At 56.3% G+C, this 26596-nt stretch overlaps 1 protein-coding gene across 2 annotated transcripts; it reads left to right on the plus strand.

The window, feature by feature from the left end:
• The first annotated feature begins 121 nt into the window (after positions 1 to 121).
• TNKS1BP1 (tankyrase 1 binding protein 1) lies at positions 122 to 26510 on the plus strand. 2 transcript variants are annotated; one of them, XM_017498975.2, is made up of 12 exons: positions 122 to 251; positions 3176 to 3334; positions 4409 to 5042; positions 7148 to 7217; positions 11941 to 13302; positions 15306 to 17476; positions 23327 to 23693; positions 23927 to 24077; positions 24208 to 24344; positions 25111 to 25268; positions 25549 to 25621; positions 26065 to 26510. In XM_017498975.2, the coding sequence occupies exons 2-11, from the start codon at positions 3241 to 3243 to the stop codon at positions 25607 to 25609; spliced, it is 5205 nt and encodes a 1734-aa protein (XP_017354464.1). In that variant the 5' UTR covers positions 122 to 251; positions 3176 to 3240; the 3' UTR covers positions 25610 to 25621; positions 26065 to 26510. The 2 variants fall into 2 exon arrangements, with proteins under 2 accessions (XP_017354464.1, XP_017354465.1); XM_017498976.2 differs by lacking the exon at positions 122 to 251 and adding an exon at positions 2788 to 2894.
• Positions 26511 to 26596: the final 86 nt, after the last annotated feature.

Raw genomic sequence — 26596 nt, forward strand, 5'->3', positions numbered from 1 at the left:
GTACTGGGCCGCGCCTGTTTGCCGACGGTGAGACGAATTCTGCACCGGCTTCCCACTCCCGGGTTCCACCGGCTCATGCATATTCATGAAGCGCCCTGGGGGCGTGGTCCTGGGCGGAGCTAGGGCGGGGCCCCGCCGGGGCTCGCAGTGGCTTCGTCCCGTGGTGACGGCGGCGGCGGCGGTAGCGGCGGCGGTGGCGGAGACTGGCGTCGGGGTGCCGAGCCGAGCGGAGACAGATCCCGGGCAAACGCGTGAGTGCGAGGGGGCGGGCGGGCGAAGGAGGGGGCGGGGTCCGGGATGGGGCGGGGGAGGGGCATGGAAGGAGTGGGCGCTTTCCAGCCGGGACCTCGGGTTGAGGTGGTGGTGGTGGGGGGTTCACCAGGAAAGTTTGCAGGGGTCGGGGGCGCTGGGGACGCTGGAGGCGCGGAGGAAGCCGGCGCGTGTGCGCGGGGGTGGAGGGCGCATGGTCTGGAGCTCGTGCTGGCGGAGCCAGAAGAAAGGGGGGAGGGGGCGAGGGCTTGGGGCGGGGTCGGGGGCGGGCAGAGCCGCTGGAGGGACCCCCTCCCCCCCTTCCCCAGGGCCGCGCTGGCCCCCTCCCCCGGCTCCTTCGGCACGCCCCCAGCCACCCCAGTCCGCCCCCACCTGATCGACGTCCACAACCCACCGTCTGTTCGCCGGCTGCTTCACAGCCCGCGCACGGGTCCTCCGCTTCTGGCAACACCGCCGCCGCCCCCCCTCCTCCTCCATCCTCTTCTCCTCCTCTTCGGCTGCCGCCGTCCCTTCTGTGTCCAGCGCTCCCCACTGGGCCCCTCCAGACAGCCCATTGCCCGGGGCTGTTCCATCTTCCCGTTGGCCCTCCCTCTTCCAGCAGTTTACGTGCTGTCCCTGCCGACCTCTCTAGCCTCGGATCCAGCTGGAGATCCTGGGGTCCATAAGGGCGACCCCACCTGCGCCGAGTCCCCTCCGGGGCTGGAGCTGCCTAGCCCTTCTGGAGGCCTTTGCTGCCAGGGGTCAGCTCGTCTTTACCCCGCTCCCTTCTACCCCCTGCTCTCTTGGCGGTGGGGAGTGCTCAGAGCCGCTGTGATTTTGCAGCTTCTGGCCACAGCCTTGGTGGCCTTGGTCACCTGGGGCTCCTGGCCGGGGCCTCTGAGTTGCTGTGGCCACCTCCATACCTGGGGACTCTGAGCTCGCCTTCATTGCTGGAGCCCCTCATACCGCAGAGGGCCCCATTAGAACCCCAGGTGAAAGGATTGTTTTGGTTCTGAGCCAATTCATTTCGACCTCCAACCACCCACACTGTGTCCCTAGTAATAATGTTCAAGGACAAGGAAACAATCTTTAATGTTATTTTTTCTATCATATGCCCCTCCCCCCACCACACGGCCTGCCTCTGCACAGTTACTCACCCACTCACAGGGGGCAGTCCTCCGTGCTGGCCGACTGACCAGTGGGTTGGCAGTACCGGTTTCTCTACCTTCTTCCTACCCTCTCCATCTTTGAAACACGTGGGGCAGGGTCCACGTTAGGTGAGGGGAGTTGGATTTTGCAGAGATTGAGCACTGGGGGGTCCCTTTTAAGGGTTTGGTGCTGTCTTCCCAGGCCAGCTGGAGTGGGTGCCTTTAAGTGAGGCAGTGTCCCTTGCAGCTTGGAGAGGGTTGAGTTGTCCTCAGGGATCTGCATACCAGGGGAGGGAAACTCCCCCTTTGCATGAGAGGTGCAGGGCCCTATCCCCCAGGCTTTCCATGTTTTTGTGGGTGGGAGGGTGCTTCAGGAGCTAGGATGGGACTTGAGGAGGTGGTGGAGTATCTGAAGAACAGGTGGCAGGACTGGGGCCTGGGGAAGTGAAGGAATGGTCTGGGAATGCTGGTAGCCTGGGGTCAATAGGAGGAGGAGGTGGTTATCAGAGATGTTAGCTCATTGGTGACACTGATTGGAGTCACAGTCATAATGGCTAACATTGATTGAACCCTTATTACGGGCTAGGCATTGTGCTAGGCAGTTTTTATGTACTATCTCACTTAAGCCTCTTCAGGGTCTCAATCCCATTTTTAAGGTAGAGAAACTGAGGCTTAGAGAAGTCACACAGCTAGAAAGTGATAGACTCCCCCAGCATTGAATCTTGCTATATCAGACCCTGAAGCTCATGTGACAGGCTTAGAGGAGGGGTACCCATTTGGCTGGTACCCCAGGGCTGTGCCACTTGGTTTAATCTCTTCTGTCCCCCTCAAAACTCCTCCAGACCAACCCTAGGCTGGTGAGTGAAGCCCACATAACCCCTATTTATAGGCTGTGGCTGTTCCACCCGAACTGTCTTGGAAGGTGGAACCCCAGGGAATTTTCCCCCAGGTCACTCCACCCCCCGGATGTTCTCAAGCCCTGTCCCGTTCTCCCAGCCCAGGCCTGGGCCGGCTCCTCCTTCCTCTTGGCGAGGCTCTGGAAATCCAGTGGGAGGCCATTGCTATGGCAACAGGACTAGGCCCTGGCTTTACCTCATCAAATTCCAAGCTGAAGCCAAGCGATTGAGAAATTAAAGAAAAAAATATATTCCAGATGTTTACTTTTTATTCCTTATTTTTCCGTGTTTGGATGAGACAGCTCTGAGGGAGGGGAGAGTGGGGCAGGGATGTGGAGGGAGAACCAGGAGAGAGGGGGGACAAGGAACCACTCCCAGCTGCAGGCAGGAGGGGGAGAGGGACGGAGGGGGAGAGGGACAGAGGGTGAGCGGGAAGGGGGAGGCAGGCGCTGGGGCGGAGCCCCAGGTTGGGGAGGAGCAGGTTTTTCCCGTCTCCCGTGAGGTGATTCACAGAGAGACTTCATACTTTGCAGCTCTCTAGCTCTGCCTTGAGCAGACACCTCCGGCGGGGCCGCCCTACCCAAGGAGCACTCTGGGGACTGTAAGTGGGGTGTCTTGGAGGGCTTGTCAGAGGAGGCAGCAGTAAGTGACTCCCTGAAGCTCTAGGACTTTGGGGTTAGGAGGTAAGAATTGGGGAGGATCTGGGAAGAGTTGAGGGTATGGCTGCTGGGAACCTCCCTGGACCTCCTCCTACTCCCCCCCCCACTCCCAAGTTCCCTCTTCCTGTCCCACACTCTGCCTCTGCTAGAAATAGGAGACTTCCCTCTGCTAAACCTACTGGCAACTCCCATCTCTTTTTTTCCTTGTCTTCTCTCTTCCTAGGTCTCCAGCCACCCCGGCTCATACCTCTCTGCCTCCCAACTCTCAAGCAGAGTCTGCCGAATGTGATGAAAGTGTCTACTCTCAGGGAAAGCTCAGCCATGGCTTCCCCACTGCCCCGGGAGATGGAGGAGGAGCTGGTGCCTGCTGGCTCTGAGCCAGGTACCAATGGGTGCAGGGTGGAGCCGGGCGCCTGGGAGGGGTGGGAAGGGCAGAGGCTGCACCGGCTTTCTGTCTTGGGAGGTGGTTGAGTGATGATGCTGTTGAGATGGGAGGGAAGGAGTAGCAAGGCAGTGCAGGAGGAGTTTGAAAGGTTCTCAGCTTCTCTGGAGACTCTTCAGAACTGTTTGGGATCATAAATCTCCAGCAGGTGTAAGAGCAGACAGGGACCTTTGAGATGATGTGGAGCAAGCCATGCTTTGCAGAGGGGGAAACTGAGGCCCACAGGGGAAAATGGAGTGCACAAGTGGGAGTTTGAACCCAGACCTCCGGGCTTCTTGTGTAGACTCTTCTATTTAGCCGCATGCGTAGGGGGTACGGGACTCTTATCAGGAGGATTGTGGACGTAGGTACTTCGAAGGTCTTTTATTTGGCATTGGAATGCTTTATATAGAAGGTAGGTTTCAGGTCCTGTTTTTTTTTTCTTCCCATAGCAGATTTACTTTTGTTTGACTTAGGTCAATAGCAAGTTTGCATTCCCAGTCACACACCGGCTGACACTGGGGAGGCGGCCTGTGGCTGGGGGAGGAGGCAACCTGGAGGCAGGGTAGAGAAGCTCAGCTAAGGTGGAAAGTTTACTACGGATGGTAGAGAAGAGTGTCACGTAAGGTGGAAAAACTAGATTGGGAATACGGAGAGCTGACGGCTTGATGTGGGCAGGCAGGCATTTGTTTATTGGCTCATTTGCTCATTCATTCATTCAGTTGTTTGATTATGACTTATGCGAGCTACATATACAGTACAGGAAGAAGTCAGGTGCCAGGTGGGTTCTTAAATCACTTTAGCTGAAAAGGGGAATTGGCTAAAACATTTTGGGGGTTTGAAGAAGGGAGAAGGTGCTTCTGGGTTGTGTGTAGAAAATCAAGGAAGGCTTCCTGGAAGAGGTGGCATATGACTTGTGCCTGGAAAGATGTGAATATTCTTAAATTGGAGGGTGGGAGATGAGGTGGAACAGGAAACAAAGAAGTTCTTCCTGGTTCTTCTGACAGCTCCCCACCAACCCTTTCCTTTTGGTAGGTGACACTCGGGCCAAACCCCCTGTCAAGCCCAAACCCCGGGCCCTGCCTGCCAAGCCAGCCCTGCCTGCCAAACCCAGCCTGCTGGTGCCTGTTGGGCCTCGGCCTCCCCGGGGTCCCCTGGCCGAGTTGCCTTCTGCCAGAAAGATGAACATGCTGGCAGGACCCCAGCCCTATGGTGGTAGCAAGCGCCCCTTGCCCTTTGCACCAAGGCCTGCGGTCGAGGCCTCCACTGGAGGAGAAGCCACCCAAGAGACTGGGAAAGAGGAGGCTGGGAAAGAGGAGCTACCCCCTTTGACACCCCCAGCCCGATGTGCCGCCCCAGGGGGCGTACGGAAGGCCCCTGCCCCTTTCCGCCCAGCCTCAGAGCGCTTCGCAGCCACCACGGTGGAAGAGATCCTGGCCAAGATGGAACAGCCTCGGAAGGAGGTCCCACCCAGCCCTGACCGCCTGTGGGGCTCCCGTCTCACCTTTAACCATGATGGCAGCTCGCGGTATGGCCCCAGGACCTATGGCACAACCACTGCTCCCAGGGATGAGGATGGCAGCACCCTCTCGAGGGGATGGTCCCAGGAGGGGCCAGTAAAGTCTCCAGCAGAGTGCCAGGAAGAGCACAGCAAGACCCCTGAGGAGAGGTGAAGGGTGGGAGGTTGTATGTTTTGTGGAGGTCAGGTGGGGTGGGATAGGGTGGGGGCTGGGGACCAAGTGCGTGGCCCCATATAAGGTTGTGACTTTTACCTGTAGGTTAGTTGTGTGCTGTGAGTACAGGCAGATCCCAGTCTAAGTCACAAATCATTCCCCAGCAGATGGTGTTACCATTACTGTATGCTTTTTTACAGAGTTGATACAGGTTTATGTTAGATAGTTCAAATGTACAGTATAGAAGTTTAATAGACAATAGACTTTTTGTTTTCGAGATGGGGTTTTGCTCTTGTTGCCCAGCCTGGAGTGCAGTGGTGTGATCTCGGCTCACTGCAACTTCTGCCTCCCAGGTTCAAGCGATTCTCCTGCCTTAGCCTCCCGAGTAGCTGGGATCACGGGCATGCGCTACCACACCCAACTAATAATTTTTTTTTTTTTTTTGTGACAGACTCTTGCTCTGTCGCCAGGCTGGAATGCAGTGGCATGATTTCAGCTCACTGCAACCTCCACCTCCTGGGTTCATGTGATTCCCCTACCTCAGCCTCCCGAGTAGCTGGGACGACAGGTGCATACCCCCATGCCCGGCTAATTTTTTGGATTTTAGTGGAGACAGGGTTTCACCATGTTGGCCAGGATGGTCTCAATCTCCTGATCTTGTGATGTGCCTGCCTCGGCCTCCCAAACTGCTGGGATTACAGGCATGAGCCACTACGCCTGGGGTTTCACCCTGTTGGCCAGGCTGGTCTTGAACTCCTGACCTCAGGTGACCTGCCTGCCTCAGCCTCCCAGAGTGCTGGGATTACAGGTGTGAGCCACTACGCCTGGCCAGGAAGTTTATTTTTAGTTTCTATATACTGAGAGCTGGGCACCACACTTTGCCTCATTGGCATCCTGGTTGTTTGAGGGAGTATTAGGTCCATGGTAGAAACGAGGAAACTGAGGCTCAGAAGTGAATTCCGTAGTCTCAGCAAGTTAAGGGGCAGAGATGGACATCTGTTTGATTCCAAAGCCTGTGCTCTTAACTGCTAGCTCTTACAGTGGGCAGAGCAGTGTGCTAGTCCTGGGGTAGGGTTGCGTGTGTCGGGATGAGTAGGGCACAGTCTCTGCCTGTGAGGTGGAATCTCGTGGGAGAGATAAGACAGGAACACATCTTGATGCCAGGCCAGCTAGTGTCTGCACAGAGATTTCGACTGGTTGGAGACATTTGCATATGATACGCTTCTCCAGAGTGACCCCTGGTGTAAAGCAAGGCTGGCCAGGAGGTGCTTCTTGGGGTGGTGGGCACGGGACTTGGGAGGAAGAGCTAAGGCATCTCAGAAGCCATCAGCTACACAGAGTCTGTCCTGAACGCTGGGAGAGCTTGCTTGAGGCATGGCTGGCTTCCTGGGCCTTTGTCTGCTCTGCTGGGCTCAGAGGCTCCCTTTCTCCTCCTCCTGCTGTGAAGGGAAGGGCTGCTGTGGCCTGGGCTAAGCCAGATGCTGAGGGTCCCTGCCCTGCCCTCTGGCCTTGCCCTTCTCTCACCTGACAGTGTCCAGAGCCTTGGCCCCAGAGCTAGTTCCTTTGCCTGTCCCAGATCAGGGTGCTGTGAGGTCACACTTGCCCAGGCTGGGTTCCACCCGCCATCTTCCTTCCCTCCGTCACTCCAAGCAGGGCTTTCCAACCCTGGAAAATCACTCTTTCCTCTTCCCCTCACCCCCCTGCAATTCTTCAAGAAGTATTGGCAGGGCAGCGGGACCAGCTGCACTCTTCCTGGCTAGAGGAGAACTTTAACTCCTTATGGGTTAAGGGAAAGAGGAGTTATCTTTTTAGGAACCGTCGAGAGGTCTGGGGATACAGGATGCTTTTCTGAAAGGAGCTGGGGAATTTAACCCCTCATGCTCAGGTAGGGAATAGGCACTGCCTTCCGGGGCACTTGCTGTATGAAAAATGGACAGATTCTGTGTCCATAATGGTTCCAGGCAGGCCTCAAGAGCGAATGGCTAGGAGCGTTTCACCTTTGGGTTCTGCTAAAGTTGCAATGGGAGACTTTCTCACCTTCTCCATTCCACGAAAGACTCCAACACTCCATGTCTCTATTTCCTGTCCTTGTCCCTCACAGGAGCCCCCCTTCCGACCTGGCCTTCAACGGGGACCTGGCTAAGGCAGCCAGCTCGGAGCTACCTGCTGATGTGAGTCATCCTCCGGTTATGAATCTGAATTACGTATCGTATTTTAGGGCTGGAAGGGTCATCTGAGATCGTCTTTTCTACTCTCCTTGTAGTGTAGATGGGGAAACTGAGGCCCATGGAGAGAGTGACTCACCAGAGGGCTGGCTCTGGGATTTTTCAACTCCCAGGCCAGTGCTCTTGATCACCAAAGTGGCTAAGTGTGGTTCAGGCCATGAGGCCATTCATTATAAACAGTAATGATAATATCTGCAGCAACTGCCACTGCTTGAGTCCCTACTGTGTACTGGGCCTGTCCCAGGAGTGTTAACTGAGTCAATCCTTGTGATAACTCTGCCTAGTAGACTCCCTGTTAGTCCCATGTGAGAGAGGAGAGCGCTCGTGCCTCGCAAAAGGTAAGTAACTTAGGCTGAGGCAGGAGCTGCCGTGTCTGCCCGTCCCCCTCCCTGTGCTATCCCTGGCTGGGCTGCCTTTTCTGGGTTCAGAAGACGGGTGAGTCCTTTTGCGGAGAGTTTCCCGTTATGCTCCCATTCTCGAAGATGCTCAGCCTGCTTTCTTGAGTAAATGAGGCACAGGATGGCCCTTTTTGCTCATACAGCCCTTGCTAGCTGGAGACTGTCCCAGCTGCCCTGTGATGGAGACCTGACGTGATTCATTTGTCCATCCAGCATGCAGTGAGTGAGGGCCTGTCAGGAGCTGCGTGCTGGGGATAACTGAAGGTAGAGATTGCAGAGACACGTGTAGTCAGGGAAGGAGGCACTGCGAAGGGCAGGCGCAGAGCTGGGTGCACGTCTGGGAGCAGCATTCTTTTTTTTTTTTTTTTGAGATGAAGTCTCACTCGGTCACCCAGGCTGGAGTACAGTGGCGTGATCTCAGCTCATTTCAACCTCCACCTCCCAGGTTCAAGCGATTCTCCTGCCTCAGCCTCCCGAGTAGCTGGGACTACAGGCGTCCACCACCACACCTGGCTAATTTTTTTTTTTTTTTTTGTATTTTTAGTAGACACGGGGTTTCACCATATTGGCCTGGCTGGTCTTGAACTACTGACCTTGTGATCCGCCTGCCTCGGCCTCCCAAAGTGTTGGGATTACAGGCATGAGCCACCGCGCCTGCCTGGGGAGCAGCATTCTTGGTAGAGGGCACAGCAAGTACAAAGGCCTTGGTGCTTTCCTGGCAAGGAGGCCAGGATGTCTGCCTCGAAGTGAGAGAGGAGCTGGGTGGTAGTGAGGACCGATGGGTGGTGGAGTGGATTGTGCCAAGTCTCGAAGGCCGCTGTAAAGACTTTGGCATGAGTGAGGGGAACAGGCCATTTGAAGGTTTTGCAGGAGAGGCATAGTATGCTGCTGTCTTAGTTGTAAAGAGTCACCTGGCCCGTTGGATTAAGAATCAGTTGCAGGGAGGTGCTACTGGAACAGTCTAGTGAGAGATGATGACACCTTGGACCCTGGAGGTGGCCTCCAGTGGAGATGGGGAGAAGTGGTTGGTTCTGGATAGAATTTGAAGGCATGGCGGAAAGGACTTTCAGATAGATTGAGGAGGGAGAGAGAGAGAATGAGAGAAAGCACAGAATCAAGGGTGACTCCAAGGCTTTTGGCCTGAGCAACCGAAAGGATGAGTTTATGGTTACCGAGATGGGGACTTGTAAGGGTGAAGCAGGATCGGGGAAGATGGGAAGAGTTTGCCTGTGGATTTGTTGAATTCTAGATGGCTTTCAGACACCCTGTGGAATCATCGGGCGGGTGGTTAGGTAGTCGAGTCTGCCCTTCAAGGGAAGTGAGCCAATTGGAGAGGAACACTTGGGAACTGTCAGAGTAGGGATGGGTGTTAAGACTGGCTGAGATTACCAGGAGTGGGGAGGGTGCAGGAGGGAGGGCCCTGGGGCAGAGCCAAGGGGACTGGGAGGGTAGTGAGGGAGTCCACCAAGTGGAGGCAGCCTCCAGGACTGGGGGAGGGCGCCATCAGCTGTCATATGCCGTTGACAGGTCAAGTAAGGTGAGCATGGAGAATTGGATTCAGCTCCAGGGAGGTCATCTGCGACCTTGACGAGAGTAGTTAGGTGGCAGGGTAAAGGAGAGAGCCTGTTTGGAGTGGGTTCAGGAGAGAAGGGGACAAGAGAAACTGCAGATGTTCGTAGTGAATGTAGACAGGACTTTCAAGAAAGTGGATGGGAGCTAGCGAGAGGTGTCGGGTCAAGAATGGTTTTTTGAAGACAGAAGAAATTAGAGCAGTTTGTGTGCTGATGGAAATGATCCAGTAGAGAGAGAGAAAAAAAAATCAATGATGCAGGAGAGAGAGCAGGGATTGGACTGAGCCCTGAGCGAGGACAGTGCCTGAGAGCAGACGGGAGGCAGAGTGCTTGGGCTTCCATACAGGAAGTGGGCGGTGTGCCGGTGCGGGGTGGGAAAGGGTTCTCTGCTGGTGGCCTCTGTGTTCTCAGGGAACAGGAAGCAAGGCCATCAGCTGAGACAGGATTGGGGGAGGTGCTGGAGGTTTGATGGGAGAAGATGCTAAACCGTTGCCTGGGAGAGTCCTGGAGTGAATGGGAGGGGGAGTGCCCTGGGATTCTGGGTAGCTCTAGGGCCGGCTCAAGGTCAGTGTTGAATCTGAAGGGAGACCAGCCTTCATGGTTGTGTGTTTTTCTCCAGCCACATGCAGCTGCTCAGGTGCGGGGCTAGGACTGGCCCAGGTGTCTTGGAGAGCTGTGTTTAAAACAGGTTAGACAATGTGATGAGGCAGATGGGGGAGTTGAGCGTTGGGTAAAAAGTGACTTTAGCTGGGCGCGGTGGCTCACGCCTGTAATCCCAGCACTTTGGGAGGCCGAGGCAGGTGGATCACGAGGTCAGGAGTTCGAGACCAGCCTGACTACATGGTGAAACCCTGTCTCTACTAAAAACACACAAATTAGTCAGGTATGGTGGTGGGCACCTGTTGTCCCAGATACTCAGGAGGCTGAGGCAGGAGAACCGCTTGAACCCAAGAGGTGGAGGTTGCAGTGAGCCGAGATCATGCCACTGCACTCCAGCCTGGGTGACAGAGTGAGACCCTGTCTCAAAAAAAATAAGTGACTTTAATGATGATAGAAGAGAGGTGAGGGTATGAGGGGAGCGCGGGGACAATGAGAAAGAATTAGTGTTAAGGCACCGTGCTACCAGAGGGATAAAAGTGAGGGCATTGGGGAAATAGAGTGAGCTGGACAGGTAGGCAGTGGGGGTGGGTGAGCGCGGCATTTGGGATTGAGATGATGCAGGGGGTGCAGCCACTGGTAAGGATGAGGTCTAGAGTATGACCTTGAGAGGATGGGTCGCGCAGTCACTGGGGAAGAGGAAGGCAATGAACCAGAGGCTGGAAGGGTTGCATCTGGCTATGGAGGTCACTGTAAGCTGTCACAGCGATCCAGCGGTTACGGTTTTCAAGGAATGATGGGTGCATAGCATCGATAACAAGAAGGAATTGTGGGTGCTGTAGTTCAAGGGCACAAGCTTTGAAATTAGAACGCTGTAGGGGGGAGTGAGCATGGAGGGAACAGAAGGGACCTTGAGCAGCAAGCAGAGGGCAAAGGTCAGGTGGGGCCAGACTCGCTTCATTGTCGGGGGACAGGTGGAGTGCCAGGTGCTTGGTGCCTCGTTTGTCCCCTTCTTCTCTCTACGTCCTCCCCATTCTCTGCCCCCATCATCTCACGAATCCTGTGCCGAGGGCCAGTGCACACATTTCCCCAACCCTCACCTCACTGGGAGATGGGCATGGTTGCCATCAGCCCTAATTTACAGATGGGGAAGCTGAGGCTCAGAGAGACCAAGAGTCCACCATACTTGAGGGAGGGCACATCCTTTAAGAGACAGTGCTGGCTGGGCACGGTGGCTCACACCTGTAATCCCAGCACTTTGGGAGGCCGAGGCGGGTGGATCACCTGAGGTCAGGAATTTGAGACCAGCCTGACCAATATGGAAAAAACTCTGTCTCTACTAAAAATACAAAAAGTTAGCCTGGCATGGTGGCCCATGCCTGTAATCCCAGCTACTTGGGAGGCTGAGGCAGGAGAATTTCTTGAACCCGGGAGGTGGAGGTTGCAGTGAGCTGAGATCGTGCCATTGCACTGCAGCCTGGGCGACAAGAGGGAAAACCCCCCTCAAAAAAAAAAAAAAAAACCCCAGTACTGTGGCTGCTCAGGCTAGGTGCTGTCAGGTCCCCCACTGCCTTTTGCTTGGGTCTCACGGCCTTTCTGCCTCCTTGGCACCTCTGGAGTGGCACGAGGAGTGCCCCTGCATGCCCCAGCCCCTCCTGTGCACCTCGAGTTCTGCTCTGAGGCAAAACCCTCTCTACCGTCCTGACTCCCACCTGCTGAGAAGCCTCAAGAGTCAGATTCCCAGTTTTCCTTTTCCCTTTATATAGCAAGTATTCTGGACCCCATACTGGGGCCTCTGAGGAGATCCTCAGATGAGCTTCGGGTTGAGCAGTAAGGGGTTCAAACCACCTGAAATGTCAGGAATTATGCTTTGTGAATAAGGTGAGGTGCATTCTGGGGGAGCAGGTCTAAGGGGGGCTCTGTGAGAAGCCCTGCCTCAAGTTCTCTGTGGGGCCTCTCCCAACTGCCCCGAGAGGACCCCCTGAGGTTCTAGTTACCTCCTCCCAGCCTGTGAGAAGCTGACGTGGGGTCTGTGTGGGGTTGGAGGGGACCCTCCCCACTCCGCTGAGAAGTGAGTGATGGCTCTTGATCTTTCTTTTACAGATTTCCAAGCCCTGGATTGCCTCAAGTCCAGCTCCCTCCTCCGAGAATGGAGGCTCTGCCAGCCCAGGCCGCCCCCTGGAAGCCTCAGGCCCAGGCCCTGGCTCTCCCCGTCTTCACTCACCCGATAAGAGTTCTCCCTGCCACTCACAGCTTCTGGAAGCCCAGAGTCCTGAAGCTTCCCAGGCTTCTCCCTGCCCCGCTGGGACCCCATCAGCTCCAAGTGCAGTCCTGCCTGACAAAGGCTCCCACCACACCCCCAGCCCAGAGCTCCCAGCCGAAGGGGCCCCAGAGGCCCCCAGACCCAGCAGCCCTTCCCCTGAGGTCTCGGAGCCCCACAGTCTGGAACAGCTCCCTGCCACCTCGTCCCAGCCCCTGATCGAGGTGGATGAGTTGCTGGATCTCACTCGGACGTTTCCATCTGGCGGGGAGGAGGCGGCCAAGGGTGACGCACTCCTCCGCCCCACCAGCCTGGTTCAACGCCGATTCTCCGAAGGTGTGCTCCAGTCACCCAACCAGGACCAGGAGAAGCTGGGGGGCTCACTGGCTGCCCTGCCCCAAGGCCAGGGAAGCCAGTTGGCCCTGGATCATCCCTTTGGAGCAGAGTCCAACTGGAGTTTATCACAGTCCTTTGAATGGACCTTCCCCACGCGGCCCTCGGGTCTGGGCGTGTGGCGGCTGGACTCCCCGCCTCCCTCTCCCATCACTGAGGCCAGTGAGGCCGCCGAGGCTGCTGAGGCTGGCAACTTGGCCGTGTCCAGCAGGGAAGAAGGAGTGTTTAAGCAGGTGCAAGGGGCCGGGTCAACTCCAACTGGATCAGGAAGGCCTAGTTCCTGGGTGCAGGGGGATGATCCAAGCATGTCCCTTACCCAGAAAGGGGATGGGGAGAGTCAGCCTCAATTCCCAGCTGTTCCCCTTGAGCCCCTACCTGCAGTTGAGGGCATGCCTGGGCTACCTTTGCAGCAGGCAGAGGAGAGGTGTGAGTTGCAGGAGGCCTTGTCTGGACAGGAGTCCCCTCTCCCCCTGGCTACCAGGGAGGCAGCCCAGCCCATCCTGGAGCCGGTCCTGGGGCAGGAGCAGCCAGCACCGCCTGACCAGCCCTGTGTTCTTTTTGCTGATGCCCCTGAGCCTGGGCAGGCCCTGCCTGTCGAGGAGGAGGCAGTGACCCTAGCCCTGGCGGAGACCACTGAACCCAGGACAGAGGCTCAAGACTCCTGTAGGGTGTCCCCCGAGCCTGCGGGGCCTGAAAGCAGCTCCCGCTGGCTAGACGACCTCCTGGCTTCACCACCACCCAGTGGTGGCGGTGCGCGGCGGGGAGCTGGAGCTGAGCTGAAGGATGCACAGTCCCCAAGTACCTGCTCCGAGGTGAGGATGGGCCTAGGGAGGGTGGGGCTTCTGGGGACAGAGGCCAGGGCTTGGGTGGGCTTCATTCTTTGAATGTGGATTTTACGTGTCAAGAGCTTGGGCCGTGGTAGCAAGCAAGGCAGCTGTGGACCTGCAGATCGTAGCTCCACAGACACACGGGATGGTGTGTGGGGTTTCGTGTGAGGCTCTGTCCCTGCTCCAGCACCGCTAGCTGAGTGGTCTTGGGAAGAATGTACCTTAACTGCTAAGCTTCAGAGTCCTTTCATGATAACATTGGCCTCTTAGAGTTAAATTGTGGTTCAGTGAGAGGTGGAGAGCTCTCGGTATGGTATATGGCAGGTGCTGAGTATTCAGTCTCATTATGGGAATGTTATTCAAGGCAAAATAGTGTAGCCGTTTAGAGCGTGGGCTCCTGAGTTCGTCTCCTGTTCCTTCTCTACTGTTCCTTTGCCCAGGTGTGACCTTGAAAGAGCGACTTTTCTGCTCTCTACCTCAGTTTCCACATCTGTAAACTGTGGATCACAAGATGAGCTCTACCTCCGAGGGTGTTGGCAAGGGTTCAATGAGTTGTAATGTCTAAAGTGCTAAGAATAGCCCTTGGCTCATCCTAAGTGCTTAATAAGTGTTGGCTTTTACAAACGTTAACATTGAGCTCCAGACCTGCTTTGTAGACGGGCAGCTGGGGCTTAGAGGAGGTGAGGCTTGTGCAGTTACCCAGCAAGTTGGTGGCTGGGCCCGGGCCAGCGCTGTTTCCCTGCTCGATGCCCTTTCTCCTACCAGGCTGCCTCTGAATTTAAGGGCCAGGGGCCAGGTGGCTTTTGAAATTTATTTCTCAGGCCAAGCCTGGGCTGGAAGGGGCGGGGCTGCAGGAAAGGAGGAGCCTGGGCTGGAAGGGGCGGAGCTGCAGGGGGCCTCTAGGGGCTGGGGGGCGGGGAGGAGGAGGAGCAGTAAGGGGTTAAGCTGACTCCTGCAGTAGGTGTGTCTGTCCCGGGATGTGGGTGACTCAACTGGCTCCTGGGCGGGGCTGCCCGATCGGCAGCTGCTCCGGAGGGAGCAGGGCCAGGGTGAGGGAGAGCCAGCGCCAGAGCCGTCGGACAGGTCCCAGCTCGGGGAGCGGCCCAGCCCTGTCCCTGCTCCTGGCTGGCCGCACCCAGCAGTCCCAAGGCGGGCGGGGGGCGGGGGGCCATGGCCCAGCCTAGGGATGGGGAGGCCAGCATGTCTATCCTGGAGCGGCTGCTGGCCAACGCAGCGCTGCGGGATGAGGCTGGCCGGCTCCGAAGTCCTGAGTCCAGGACTCTCCCGCCCACGAGGGTGAGTCAGGGAGAGTGAGGTGGGGGGTGGGGTACAAAAAGCCTGGGCTGGGATTTTCCCCTGTGCCACAGGCTGCCCCTATTGTCGTTCCTGAGCCAGGGTGAGTGCTGAGAGGCCTTCCTGGGGAGGACTGGGCAGACAGCACTTTGGTTGGGAAGAAGGGCCTGGGTACTTACAGGAGGACGGGGTCGGATGGGGCGGGGGAGAGGACGGGCTGGAAAAGCTCTCACTGGTGTTGGAAACTTGCTTTGCAAGGGAGGTCACAGAGGCTTTGAATCTTGACCTCTCCTAATCGAAAGGAAAGTGCCCTCCCTGCCATTCCTGTGTGAAGACCACTCCTCTCCTAGCTGTTAGCCAAGTATTGCCCAAGGGTTGTAAACATGACCATGGGACCATCGATTGAGTGCCCACTGCATGCCAGGCACTGTGCCGAGTGCTTGGTCTAAATGATCTCATTTAATCCTCTCACACCAGCCCTATGCAGAAGGAATTATCCTCATTTAAGGATGAGGACGCTGAGGCCCAGAGTGGTTAAGTGATTTGCTCAAGGTCACACAGCTTTCTGTTGCCAGGGTGGGGCTCTCAGGCACTAGGCAGCGTGGACTGTGCTGGACTGACCCCCCCACACACACACCCCGGTTGAATCTAATCATTGTTTCTTTTGTCTGTTTTTTTGTTGTTGTTATTCCCAGGGACTCCTTGGCTGGTCCCAGAAAGATCTGCAGAGTGAATTTGGGATCACAGGAGACCCACAGCCCAGCAGTTTCAGTCCTTCCAGCTGGTGTCAAGGTGCTTCTCAGGACTATGGCCTTGGGGGTGCAAGCCCTAGAGGAGACCCGGGCCTCGGAGAGGGGAACTGGACCAGCAAGTATGGGCAAGGAGCTGGGGAAGGGAGCACCAGGGAGTGGGCCAGCCGGTGTGGCATCGGCCAGGAGGAGACGGAGGCCAGCAGCAGCCAAGACCAGAGTGAAATGACTGCTCCAGGGGGCCTCACGGCCCAGGACCGGGTAGTGGGAAAGCCAACCCAGCTTGGCACGCAGCGGAGCCAGGAGGCAGATGTTTCGGACTGGGAGTTCAGGAAGAGGGATTCCCAGGGCACCTATTCCAGCCGGGATGCGGAACTCCAGGACCAGGAATTCGGGAAGAGAGATTCACTGAGTGCTTACAGTAGTCGAGATGTAAGCCTTGGGGACTGGGAATTTGGGAAGACAGATTCTCTGGGTACTTATGCCAGCCAAGATGCCAATGAGCAGGGCCGGGATTTGGGGAAGAGGGACCACCATGGCAGATATGGCAGCCAGGATGCTGATGAGCAGGACTGGGCGTTTGAGAAAAGAGATGTGTCCCTTAGCACCTATGGCAGCCGGGGTGCGGAGCCACAGGAACAGGAGTTTGGGAAGAGCGCTTGGATAAGGGACTACAGCAGCAGTGGCAGCTCGAGGACCCTTGACACCCAGGACAGAGGCTTTGGAACAAGACCCCTGAGCTCTGGGTTCAGCCCTGTGGAAGCCCAGCAACAGGATGAGGAATTTGAGAAGAAGATTCCAAGTGTGGAAGACAGCCTTGGAGAGGGCAGTGGGGATGCTGGCCGGCCAGGAGAGAATCAATCAGGGGGCCTGTTCAGTCCTAGCACTGCCCACATGGCAGATGGGGCGCTCGGGCAGAGAGACCAGAGCAGCTGGCAAAACAGTGATGCCAGCCTGGAGGTGGGAGGGCAGCAGGAGAGGCAGCAGGCAGGGGCTCAGGGTCCTGGCAGTGCTGACCTGGAAGACGGGGAAGTGGGGAAGCGAGGCTGGGCCGGTGAGTTCAGCCTCAGTGTTGGCCCCCAGCGAGAGGCTGCGTTTAGCCCAGGGCAGCAGGACTGGAGCCGGGATTTCTGCATCGAGACCAGGGAGAGGAGCTATCAGTTCGGCATCATTGGTAATGACAGAGTGAGTGGTGCTGGCCTGAGCCCTTCCAGCAAGCCGGGAGGTGGTCCCTTTGTGCCTCCTGGGAAGACCACAGCTGGCTCTGTGGACTGGACTGACCAGCTGGGTCTCAGGAACTTGGAAGTGTCCAGCTGTGTGGTTTCCGGGGGTTCGAGCGAGGCCAGGGAGAATGCCGTGGGACGGATGGGCTGGTCAGGCGGCCTGGGCTTGAGAGACATGAACCTGACCGGCTGTTTGGAAAGTGGAGGGTCTGAAGAACCCGGGGAAGTCAGAGTTGGGGAGAAGGACTGGACTTCTGATGGTCATGCGAAGGGCAGAGATTTGGCTGAGGTCGGAGAGGGAGGAGGCCACAGCCAGGCCAGAGAGAGTGGCGTGGGGGAGACCGACTGGTCAGGGGTGGAGGCCGGAGAGTTCCTGAAATCAAGGGAGCGTGGCGTTGGAAAGGCAGACTGGACACCTGACCTGGGACTGAGAAACATGGCCCCAGGGGCAGTCTGCGGGACCCACAGTCCCCCAGAGCCCAAAGAGCTTGGGGTGGGCCAGATGGACTGGGGGAACAATCTGGGCCTGAGGGATCTGGAGGTGTCCTGTGACCCAGAGTCTGGAAGTTCTCAGGGGGTACGGGGCTGTGGAGTGGGGCAGATGGATTGGACCCAGGACTTGATGCCCCGAAATGTGGAGCTCTTTGGGGCTCCGACTGAAGCCAGGGAGCATGGGGTGGGTGGGGTTGGTCAGTGCCCAGAGCTAGGCCTGCGGAACAATGGCAGCTTGTCCCCTGGCCTGGAGGCCAGAGACCCCTTGGTGGCCAGGGAGCTGGGGGTTGGTGAGACAAGCGGGCCAGAGACCCTGGGTGAAGATGACCCCTCGTGCTCCTTGGAGACACACCCTGCAGACCCTGGAATGGAGATGGGAGAAGCCCTCGGTTTTGGAGCCAGGTAAGCAACGCAGCCTCATCCCAGTGTGGGAGGGAACGTGTGGGCTATCCAAGAAACGGAAGCCTTTTTGAGGAGGGAAGGAACAGGTTCCTGAGAACTTTTAGTGTTTGGATACTGAAGACATTTTGGACTGAGAGTTTTAAAAAATTGAAATAATGACACATCCAGGTGAATTCCTTTTTTGAAGGATGACTAATGTGTTACTAAGGTATCACTCATTTGCAACCCATGTTTTGAGCTGCCTTGGTGATTTGGAGTTGTGGCTGTGCTGGGGGAGATGGTGCGTGTCATAGCTTGGATGTTTCTGGTAGGTTCTACCCTTGTACACAGCAGCTATTTCCCAGGCCTCTCAGCTCAGAAGCCACAGGTGGCTTCATAGGTGTAGGGCAGAGAATTCTGTGCTTTCTTGGCTGGGGCCACCGCAGCTGGGAGTGGAGTGGACAGTGGCACCCATGAGTTCTTAAAGAGGTTTGGGACCTGGTGCTTCTTGCCTGTCCTGTCATGAAGCCTGGAAGAGCAAGTTTAGGAACTTGAAGGGTATATTGGGACCTGGCCCCATGACCTTGGCCTCTGTGCAAAGTTGCTGAAAGAGAACTTGACAAAGGTTTTACAAGCCAACCGCAGTCTGTTTCGTGGATGTTTTACAACCGGCTGAGATGATTTTGCAGCTGAGAAAGGTGCTAAAAAGGCAGTGCTTCCGTTTTGTTAACATTTCCATCCATTGAGATTTGCTTTGATTCCCTTTAGTGAGCAGAAAATGTTACCTTTTCCAGACCCACAGTGGGAGCTTCTCCCTGGGTATGTGGGGAAGGCAAGGGAAGTGTGGGACGAGGGCTTTTGTAAGTGGAAGGAGCTGGTAGTGGGAGGAGAGGACCAGGAAGGAGCTGGAGAGCGTCATGGTGGTCCTGGGGAGTCAGGAGAGGCATTTGGTATGGAGAAGGAGGGAGAGAGGACCCAGTGAGCTGCCCAGGGGGGTTTGAGGAAGGGGAGCTTCCTGATGACTCAGGCTGTTGACAGGGTGGCCACGGAGCCCAGGGAACCACTGAGGCAGCGTCCAGGACTGTGGGGAAGAAGGGAGTGTGCAGGGCTAGGGAGTTGGGAGGCCCTGGTGGTCCTGGGCAGGTTGCTGGGCTCTTAGCCTCAGTTTCTCAGGGTTTGACTCAGAAAGTGCAGAGTTACAGCTCTAATGTTCTTGTTATGCAGGGGAGAGTCGAGGCTTGGCGTGGTTGTTCCTGATTTCTCTTCTGGGATTCAGAACTTACGCCCCATGCTTAGCTATACATCTTACCTCATTGATCTTCACAGCTGCCCTGTGAAGCAGGAAAGGGATTTTTATCCAGTCCGTTAGCAGGTGGAAACGTGGTGTGACCCCTTAAGGACGGGCAAAGAGTCAGCTGTATGTCTTTCTCACTTGTTTATGATAATTGCTTTCAGATGTGGCCGCTGTGGGACCCCCCCCCACCTCCCACCCCCCACTTCCCACCCCCCACTCCACCCCTGTGCCCCACAGCTCTCTGCCTTTACCTTCTGAATGGGGTGTCTCTTGAGAAGTGGAAAGTGATCATCTCCGTTCGCTTTGTTTAGGATGGAGGGAGGTGGGGCCGGGATTGTGCGTGGACTAGGTCAGGGCAAGTGGGGGAGGGTAGATCAGACAAGCCGGGAAGCACTGGGCTTTCTGAGCTTTGGTCTCATCACGCCTTTAAAGCACCCAGGCTTTTGTGATTTTGTTACTGATTTTGTTACTGCAAGCCTCATTGTATGCAACAGAAAGGCGACAGTTGCTTTAGAGAGGAGTTCAAGGGGCTTGTTTGAATGTGGTGCTTTCGGGCAGCCTTTTCTAAAATGTGTCCTAAAGAATACCAGTCTGTGAATATGTTTGGAAAATGCTGGGTACTCTATGGCTGTTCAGAAGACTTAGTCTGTATGTTAGCATGTATTAGTATCTTAAAGACAAGTAACAAATGCAGTGTTTGCCAAACTAATTTGGCTAATGTCCAAGAACCTAGTGTTTTGAGCAGGGAAATTCTGATGTAGGGAAGTTCTACACTATGGGCACTTTCTCTCTCTCTTTTTTTTTTTTTTTTTTTTTTTTTTTTTTTTTTTTAATTGAGTCTTGCTCTGTTGCCCAGGCTGGAGTGCGATGGCGTGATCTCGGCTCACTGCAACCTCTGCTTCCTGAGTTCAAATGATTCTCCTGTCTCAGCCTCCCTAGTAGCTGGGATTACAGGTGCACATCACCACACCTGGCTAATTTTTGTATTTTTAGTAGAGGCGGGATTTCACCATGTTGGCCAGGCTGGTCTTGAACTCCGACCTCATGATCCACCCAGCTCGGCCTCCCAAAGTGCTGGGATTACAGGTGTGAGCCACCAACCTGGCCCACCATGTGCACTTTCTCTTCAAAAGAAAATTTTGGGGGTTCCCTTTGTAATGAGAAGTCCTTGAGACTAGCTCAGAGGGGTCTGGCTTTGGGTCCCTCTGCCAGACTTGCATTCTGATTCTGTCACCACCTCTGTGACCTTGGGCAAGTTTGTTCTCTTCTGCCGGCCTCTGATTCCTCGTCTGTAAGTTGGGAGTAACTTATACCCAGTACTCATGGGGTTTTGTTAATAAGTCCTCACAAAAAGTAGGGACACTGAGACCCGGAGAGGCAGTGTGATGTGCACAGGTTCCCACGGCTGGTGGCTGTGGGTTCTTCTTGTCACATTGGGCCCAAGCCTTGCAGTCTTCTCTGGGTGCCCTTCTTGTCTCTCTGGGGTCAAGGCCAGCTGCTGTTCCTCTAGACACATCTTTCCAGCTCCACCGCTCCCTCATTTCAGGTCCCAGAACACTGGGATAGTCACGTTTTGCAGTTCCAGCGCCATGCCTCTGCAGCTGTGCTGGAGGGTGGGGTGGGATACAGTCCTGGCCCTCTGGGTACTCTGAAGTTTAGACCACGTGAAGGGTGTAGATGGGACAAGATGAGGCACATCCTCTCTGGCCAGGGACCTGTGTTGAGGATGGTAATGACTATCCTAATAATTTGTTGTATTTGGCAAGTGCTAACTATGTGTTAGGCACATATTTCTGCCAGCAAACCAGAACGGTTTATGTACTTTTGTCATCCCCATTTTACAGATAAAGAAACTGAGGTTCAGAGTGGAACAAGTAAGTTGTGTTCAAAGCCACAGGCATAGGAGGAGGTAGAGCCTAGCTGTGTCCTGGAGTGGTGGGACTCAGCCCCTGGGTTCCTAACTACCCCCTTCCTGCTCCATGCCGGGAGGGGCTCAGCTTGTATGTGATCTGGATGCTTAGGAGTAGGAAAGCTTCTCCTAAGATGGGGTGAAGGGTGAGTGGGATTTAGTCTGGCGGGGTGGGCGTAACTGCGCTTGTCAATTGCTAACTATGTGCTAGGCACATATTTCTGATTCAGAAGAGCCCGTAACTGCACTTTCACGGGCTCTCCCCTCTCGCCATCTCCGCTCCTCAAGGCCACCCACAGAGCCCACTGACCTCTGCCCGAGTGGCTTGGGCCAGCTGTCGCTTTAGGAGTGGATCTTTTGGAGTTTTGCTCTTGTTGCTCGGGCTGGAGTGCAATGGCGCGATCTCAGCAACCTCCACCTCCTGGGTTCAAGTGATTCCCCTGCCTCAGCCTCTCAAGTAGCTGGGGTTACAGGCGCCTGCCACCACACCCAGGTGGGAGGCCTGGCTAATTTTTGTATTTTTAGTAGAGACCGGGTTTCACCATGTTGGCCAGGCTGGTCTGGAACTCCTGACCTCAGGTGATCTGCCTGCCTTGGCCTCCCAAAGTGTTGGGATTACAGGTGTGAGCCACTGCACCCGGTGGAATGGATCTTTTTAGCTACGTGGCCTTTTTACCTCTCTTTAGCTTGTGGGGCCTGCCCTGAGCCATCTTTTGCCCCACCCCAGGGAGACGCTTTGGGTGGGGTGCCGTTGCTGCCCCCTCCCTCTGAAGCCTTCCTGACTTTGAGCTGGCTGTCAGGGTGAGCTGGCTCTGGCCCCCAGCCAGGGCTGCTCCCAATTGTGCTGCCTTGCTGTACTTCTGCTGCCGCCACTGCCTCCTTCCCCCGCGTCTCTTCCCAGACCGCTTTAATTTCCATCTGTCAGCAGCTCGTGGAAGGACAGACTGCCACTCATGCTCTCTCTCCCTGCCCCCTCTTCCTGCTTGGTATTGACTCACCTGCCTCACTCTGCTCCTGCTTTAATCCCATTGGGAACTTGGGGCCTGGCTTCCAGGCACTGCCCTGCCAGCCTTTCCCACACCTCTGTGCGTGGTGTGAGTATGGTGTCGGGTGGGGGGCGTGCACACTGTGTGTGTGTGTGTCGGGTGTGGCTCTGTGCCGTGCCGGTATACATGATGGGTGCAAGGTGCATCTTGGGGAGTGACAGCGCACACGCTCTCCGCCTGAGTGTGTGTGATGAGTGTGAGTGTGTCTGTCATTTTGGGGAGTGGCAGCTGGACAGGATGGGAAGGATGAGTTAGCGAGAGAGTGTGTGGTGTGCTTGTGCCGTGTTTGTTTTTTGTTTTTAGATGGGGTCTTGCTATGTTGCCCAGGCTGGTCTTGAACTCCTGGGCTCACACAGTCCTCCCGCCTTGGCCTCCTAAGTAGCTGGGATTACAGGCGTGAGCCTCACGCCTGGCCACGTTGTGTTTTGAGGAAGCAGCAGACGGAAGATGCATGTGCTGCATACAGGTCCAAGGTGACCCAGTCCGTCGTTTGCTTGGCAAACATTTGCTCAGTCCAGCTCGTAGCCAGGCTCTGGGTCGGGTGCTGGGGGCATAAAGGCAGAAAGGGCCCTGTTTTTGCCCTTGAGGAGCTCACAGACAGGCTGTGGGGACAAAGAACCACAGGACGGAAGCAGGAGCTGGCATGGGTTGGAGCCCAGGGCTTGTAGGGCTAAGGCGGCCATCGTGGCTGGGAGGGGGCAGGGCAGCTTCGGAAGCAGAATTGAACTGAAGGGACAGTACCACAAGGGACAGTGGGCTGCGGGGAGCTTTCCAGAAGCTGGAGTGGCTCGTGCAAAGCCAGCAGCACGTGAGGGCCGGTGTGTTCTGATGGTCCCTGGTTGCTCTGTGAGCCTGGGGAGTGCAGAGGCATGACGTCAGGGGTGAAGACATGAGTCCAGAGAGGCAGGTGGGCCAGCGACTGGCTCACCCCAAGGAGCGTGACCGCCCAAGCAGGTGGCCCTGGAGGATAGTGGCTGCTCCTTCTGGGGTGTGTACTGACCAGGACTGCACCAAGTGCTTTAGATTTTTCTTCTTCTTTTTCTTTTCTTTTTTTTTTTTTTTTGAGACAGAGTCTGGCTCTATTGCCCAGGCTGGAGTGCAGTGGCGCAATCTTGGCTCACTGCAACCTCCAGCCTCAGCCTCCCGAGTAGCTGAAATTACAGGCGTTTGGCACCATGCCGCCCAGCTAACTTTTTTATTTTTAGTGGAGATGGGGTTTCACCCTGTTGGCCTTGGCCAGGCTGGTCTCGAACTCCTAGCCTCAAGTGATCCTCCTGCCTCGGCCTCCCAAAGTGCTGGGACAGGCGTGAGCCACCATGCGTGGCTAGATTCTTCTTTCATCCATGTAGCAACTCTGTGTAGTTAGAGGAGCCTGAGCTGTTTCCAGGGAGGGGGGCTCACCCCAGATCTTGGGATTTGAACCCGCCAGACCAGCGCAGCTCTTCCTGTGTGCCATGTTGCTCAAGGCCCTGACCGAGTCCTTCCTGATGGAGTCTGGGAAAAGCATGGGAAGGAGGGAGAGGGAGAGGTTGGGGGTTGGCGGAAGGAGCTTGTGAAGTAGGCTTCAGGGCAGGGAGAGGGGTCCTCACAGGGATCTCGTTCTCTTTCTGTCCCCTCTGCAGTCCTGACAGGTGCCTGGCCCGCTCCCCACCCTCTGGCTCCCAGGGCCTGCTGGAGGAGATGCTGGCAGCCAGCAGCTCCAGGGTGGTGGTGCGGAGGGAGTCAGCAGGCTCAGGCCTTGGGGGCCTGTTGGTGGAGGAAGGAGCCGCGTCAGGTGCTGCCCAGGAGGAGGTGCTAGAGCCTGGCAGGGATTCTCCACCGTCCTGGAGGACCCAGCCTGATGGCGAGGCCAGCCAGACAGAAGATGTGGACAGCACCTGGGGCTTTTCAGCAGCCAGGCGGAGCGATCAGGGGCCAGCACAGGCTTCTCGGCGACCCTCCCAAGGCCCTCCTCCCAGATCCCCCAGTCAGGACTTCTCCTTCATTGAGGTCAGTGGAGTATGAGCCCAACACAGTGGGCGGGTGAGTGCGATGAAGCCAGAGCCCCGTTCCTGGTGCATCCCTGGGCAGTCCCAGTCCAGGAGGCAGAAGGCGGGTTGTAGGTGCTTCACGTGAACGTGAAGCTCCAGCTGAAGGAGGGGTCAGCTCCCGGTCAGCTGCTATGGAGGGGCTCCCACGGTATGGGGCAGCAATGGCAGTGGTGTCACCATTGCCCCGAGCAGGACACCGAGATCCTCGACAGTGCCATGTATCGGAGCCGTGCCAACTTGGGGCGCAAGCGTGGGCACCGGGCCCCGGCCATTCGGCCTGGGGGTACCTTGGGCCTGTCGGAGGCAGCAGACTCGGACGCCCGCCTGTTCCAGGACTCTACGGGTAGGGCTGATGGATTATTTGATGATGTCTCTTGATGTCTGGGGCGTTAGGCCCGGCTTGTGCAGGGGCTGCAGGGTGGGGGTGTCTGGGTGTGCTGCCTTTTCTGAGCCCCTTCCCTGGGCCTTTGCAGAGCCACGGGCATCTCGGGTGCCATCTTCAGATGAAGAGGTAGTGGAGGAACCTCAGAGCCGCCGGACACGGATGTCCTTGGGCACCAAGGGGCTGAAAGTCAACCTCTTTCCTGGCCTGAGCCCGTCAGCCCTGAAGGTACCATCTGATCATTAAGCAAACATGTCCAGCCATCTGGCCAGGTGGCCGCCTTGCCTGCTGCCTTTCTTCTCTCCATCCATCAATTCATTCCCCTGGTCCCCATCTCCCATTCCTCCTCTCATTCTGGTCCCCATCGAGGGCTCCAGAAGATCCCTTTGCGCCCCGCTGGGCCCTGTGCTGTGTGCCATGTGGGATGGAAAGAACAAGATGTATTCTTGTCCTGGAACCTCAGGGGCAGTGGGAGACGTGATGCCTGTAATTAGCTTGGATGAAGGAAGGTTATGTGTCCCTGGGGAGAGGCGCAGATAGGGGCTGGGCCTGTTCAGAGAGACAGGAGTCATTTTCTAACAGCAGGGTGGAGGGGAAGGGGAAGGGAGGGTGGATTGGGGAAGGCCTCTTGTAATTGTGTCATCTTGGCCTGAGGCAGGCACAGGAGTTGGCTCCTGGAGCTGGGCGGTGGGGTGGCACTGTGGTGCTGCAGCAGAGGGAACAGGGGTAGGAAGTCACCACTGGCTTTGTCCCACCCAGTTTGTCTGAATTCAATCCTGCCATATCTTTTTGAGGACAGAAAGGTGTGCAAGGCTTAGCTCACTTCTGGGGGAGGTGCATCTCGAAGTGACTTTCCATCCTTTGGGGTAAAAGGACTGCAGAGGGTTCTCTGCCTGATTCTGGGGACTACACGTTCTTGAGATAAGCTCTCACTGTCCAAGAATCCTACTGCCTGTCCCTCTCATATCTGTCTGCATCTGGACTTGTTTCTCAGGCCAAGCTGCGCCCCCGGAATCGCTCAGCTGAAGAAGGGGAGCCGGCAGAGAGCAAATCGAGCCAGAAGGAGTCCGCGGTCCAGCGCTCCAAGTCCTGCAAGGTCCCAGGGCTGGGGAAGCCCCTCACCTTACCTCCCAAGCCAGAGAAGTCCTCAGGGTAGGTGACCTGAGCTCTGGGCACCCACTGACCTCACTGTATTACTCTGAAGAGGGAAACTCCCACTTCACAGAAGAGGAAGACTGAGGCTCTAGGAGGAGGGTCAGTTGCACATGCCCCAGATGAACTGTATGAGGTTGATGTCAGAATTCGGGTCCCCGCAGCCAGGCCACAGCCTGCCTCTTCTGGTTGCAGGATGGTTTCTGTCCCTGTCATGTCTCCCTGTTTTGTTCAGTTTCCCCAAAGTTTGCATTGTGGACCTTTGCCCTCTGCCTCCTAGGTCAGAAGGATCGTCACCCAACTGGCTGCAAGCCCTGAAGCTGAAGAAGAAGAAGGTCTGAGAAGTGACTGAGGTGAGGGCAGGTTCCTGGGCTTGGATCCAGCCTGAGTAGGGCCTGCCCTGGAGGGTGGGGAGGCCTCATACCCCTTCTGTCCCTTAGCTCCCACCCCTTTCTGTGCGAGGTTAGAAACAGCAGGCGAAGCCAAGCTCCAGAGACTTGGTAGGCCCTTGGCTGCTCTAGATTTTGTCCACAGGGAGGTCATGGTGTTGTCTGGCCTGGTATGGAAGAGGAGGAAGTCTGCCATTCTGGCCTGCCTCCCTGGGCTCAGGGACAGTCCCCCATGCCTGCTGCCTGGATGGATAGTGGTCAGCCAGTCCTTCTGGTCTGGGACCCTGTGGGCACTTACCAGGCTCCATGACCAGGCTCAGCTGGGGAAACCAGGATGGGTATCGGGGAGAGGAAGCTAAGCCTCCACGTGTCCTTCCCTGACGTCTTTTCCTCCCTTCCCATTGCAGGTTCTTCCCATCTGGCAGTCTCAGGCAGTGCCCATTCCTGTGGGGTCCCTGGGTGAGGAGACGGCTGGAGCCCCACCATGCCCCAGGCTGTAGCCTCTGTCCCCCTCCACCTCTGAGGAGCGTCTGGGGAGGCACATTTATGCACTTTGTATCACCTTCCCAACTCCCCCCACACCTTCCCTTCCAGCCTGGATTTCATCACTAGTGGTTGAAGGTTCTGTCCCTCCCTCTCCTTCCCTCTTCCTCTCTGCTTCCTCCTCCAGCCTCCCTTGGGTTTTCTTTTGATACCAATTTATAGCATTTTTTATAAAAGCCTTTGATTTTTATAATGGGTGGGACTATACCCCTGCCCCACCCCAGGTCTCCCTCTGCCCCACCAGGTACCCCACAGAGACCAATGACATTTTGCCACTTGAAACAATAAATAAAGTTTTTTGGGAATTGGTGCTGTCCAGGTGGTGAGGCATGGTCATGGCTGCCCATCCCCTCTTCCCAGGCTGTAGCTGGAAAATGCTGGTTCCCATTCTTCCCC

This window comes from Cebus imitator, unplaced genomic scaffold (genome assembly GCF_001604975.1).
Source record: "Cebus imitator isolate Cc_AM_T3 unplaced genomic scaffold, Cebus_imitator-1.0 Scaffold253, whole genome shotgun sequence".
In the NCBI taxonomy this organism is placed as follows: Eukaryota; Metazoa; Chordata; class Mammalia; order Primates; family Cebidae; genus Cebus; species Cebus imitator.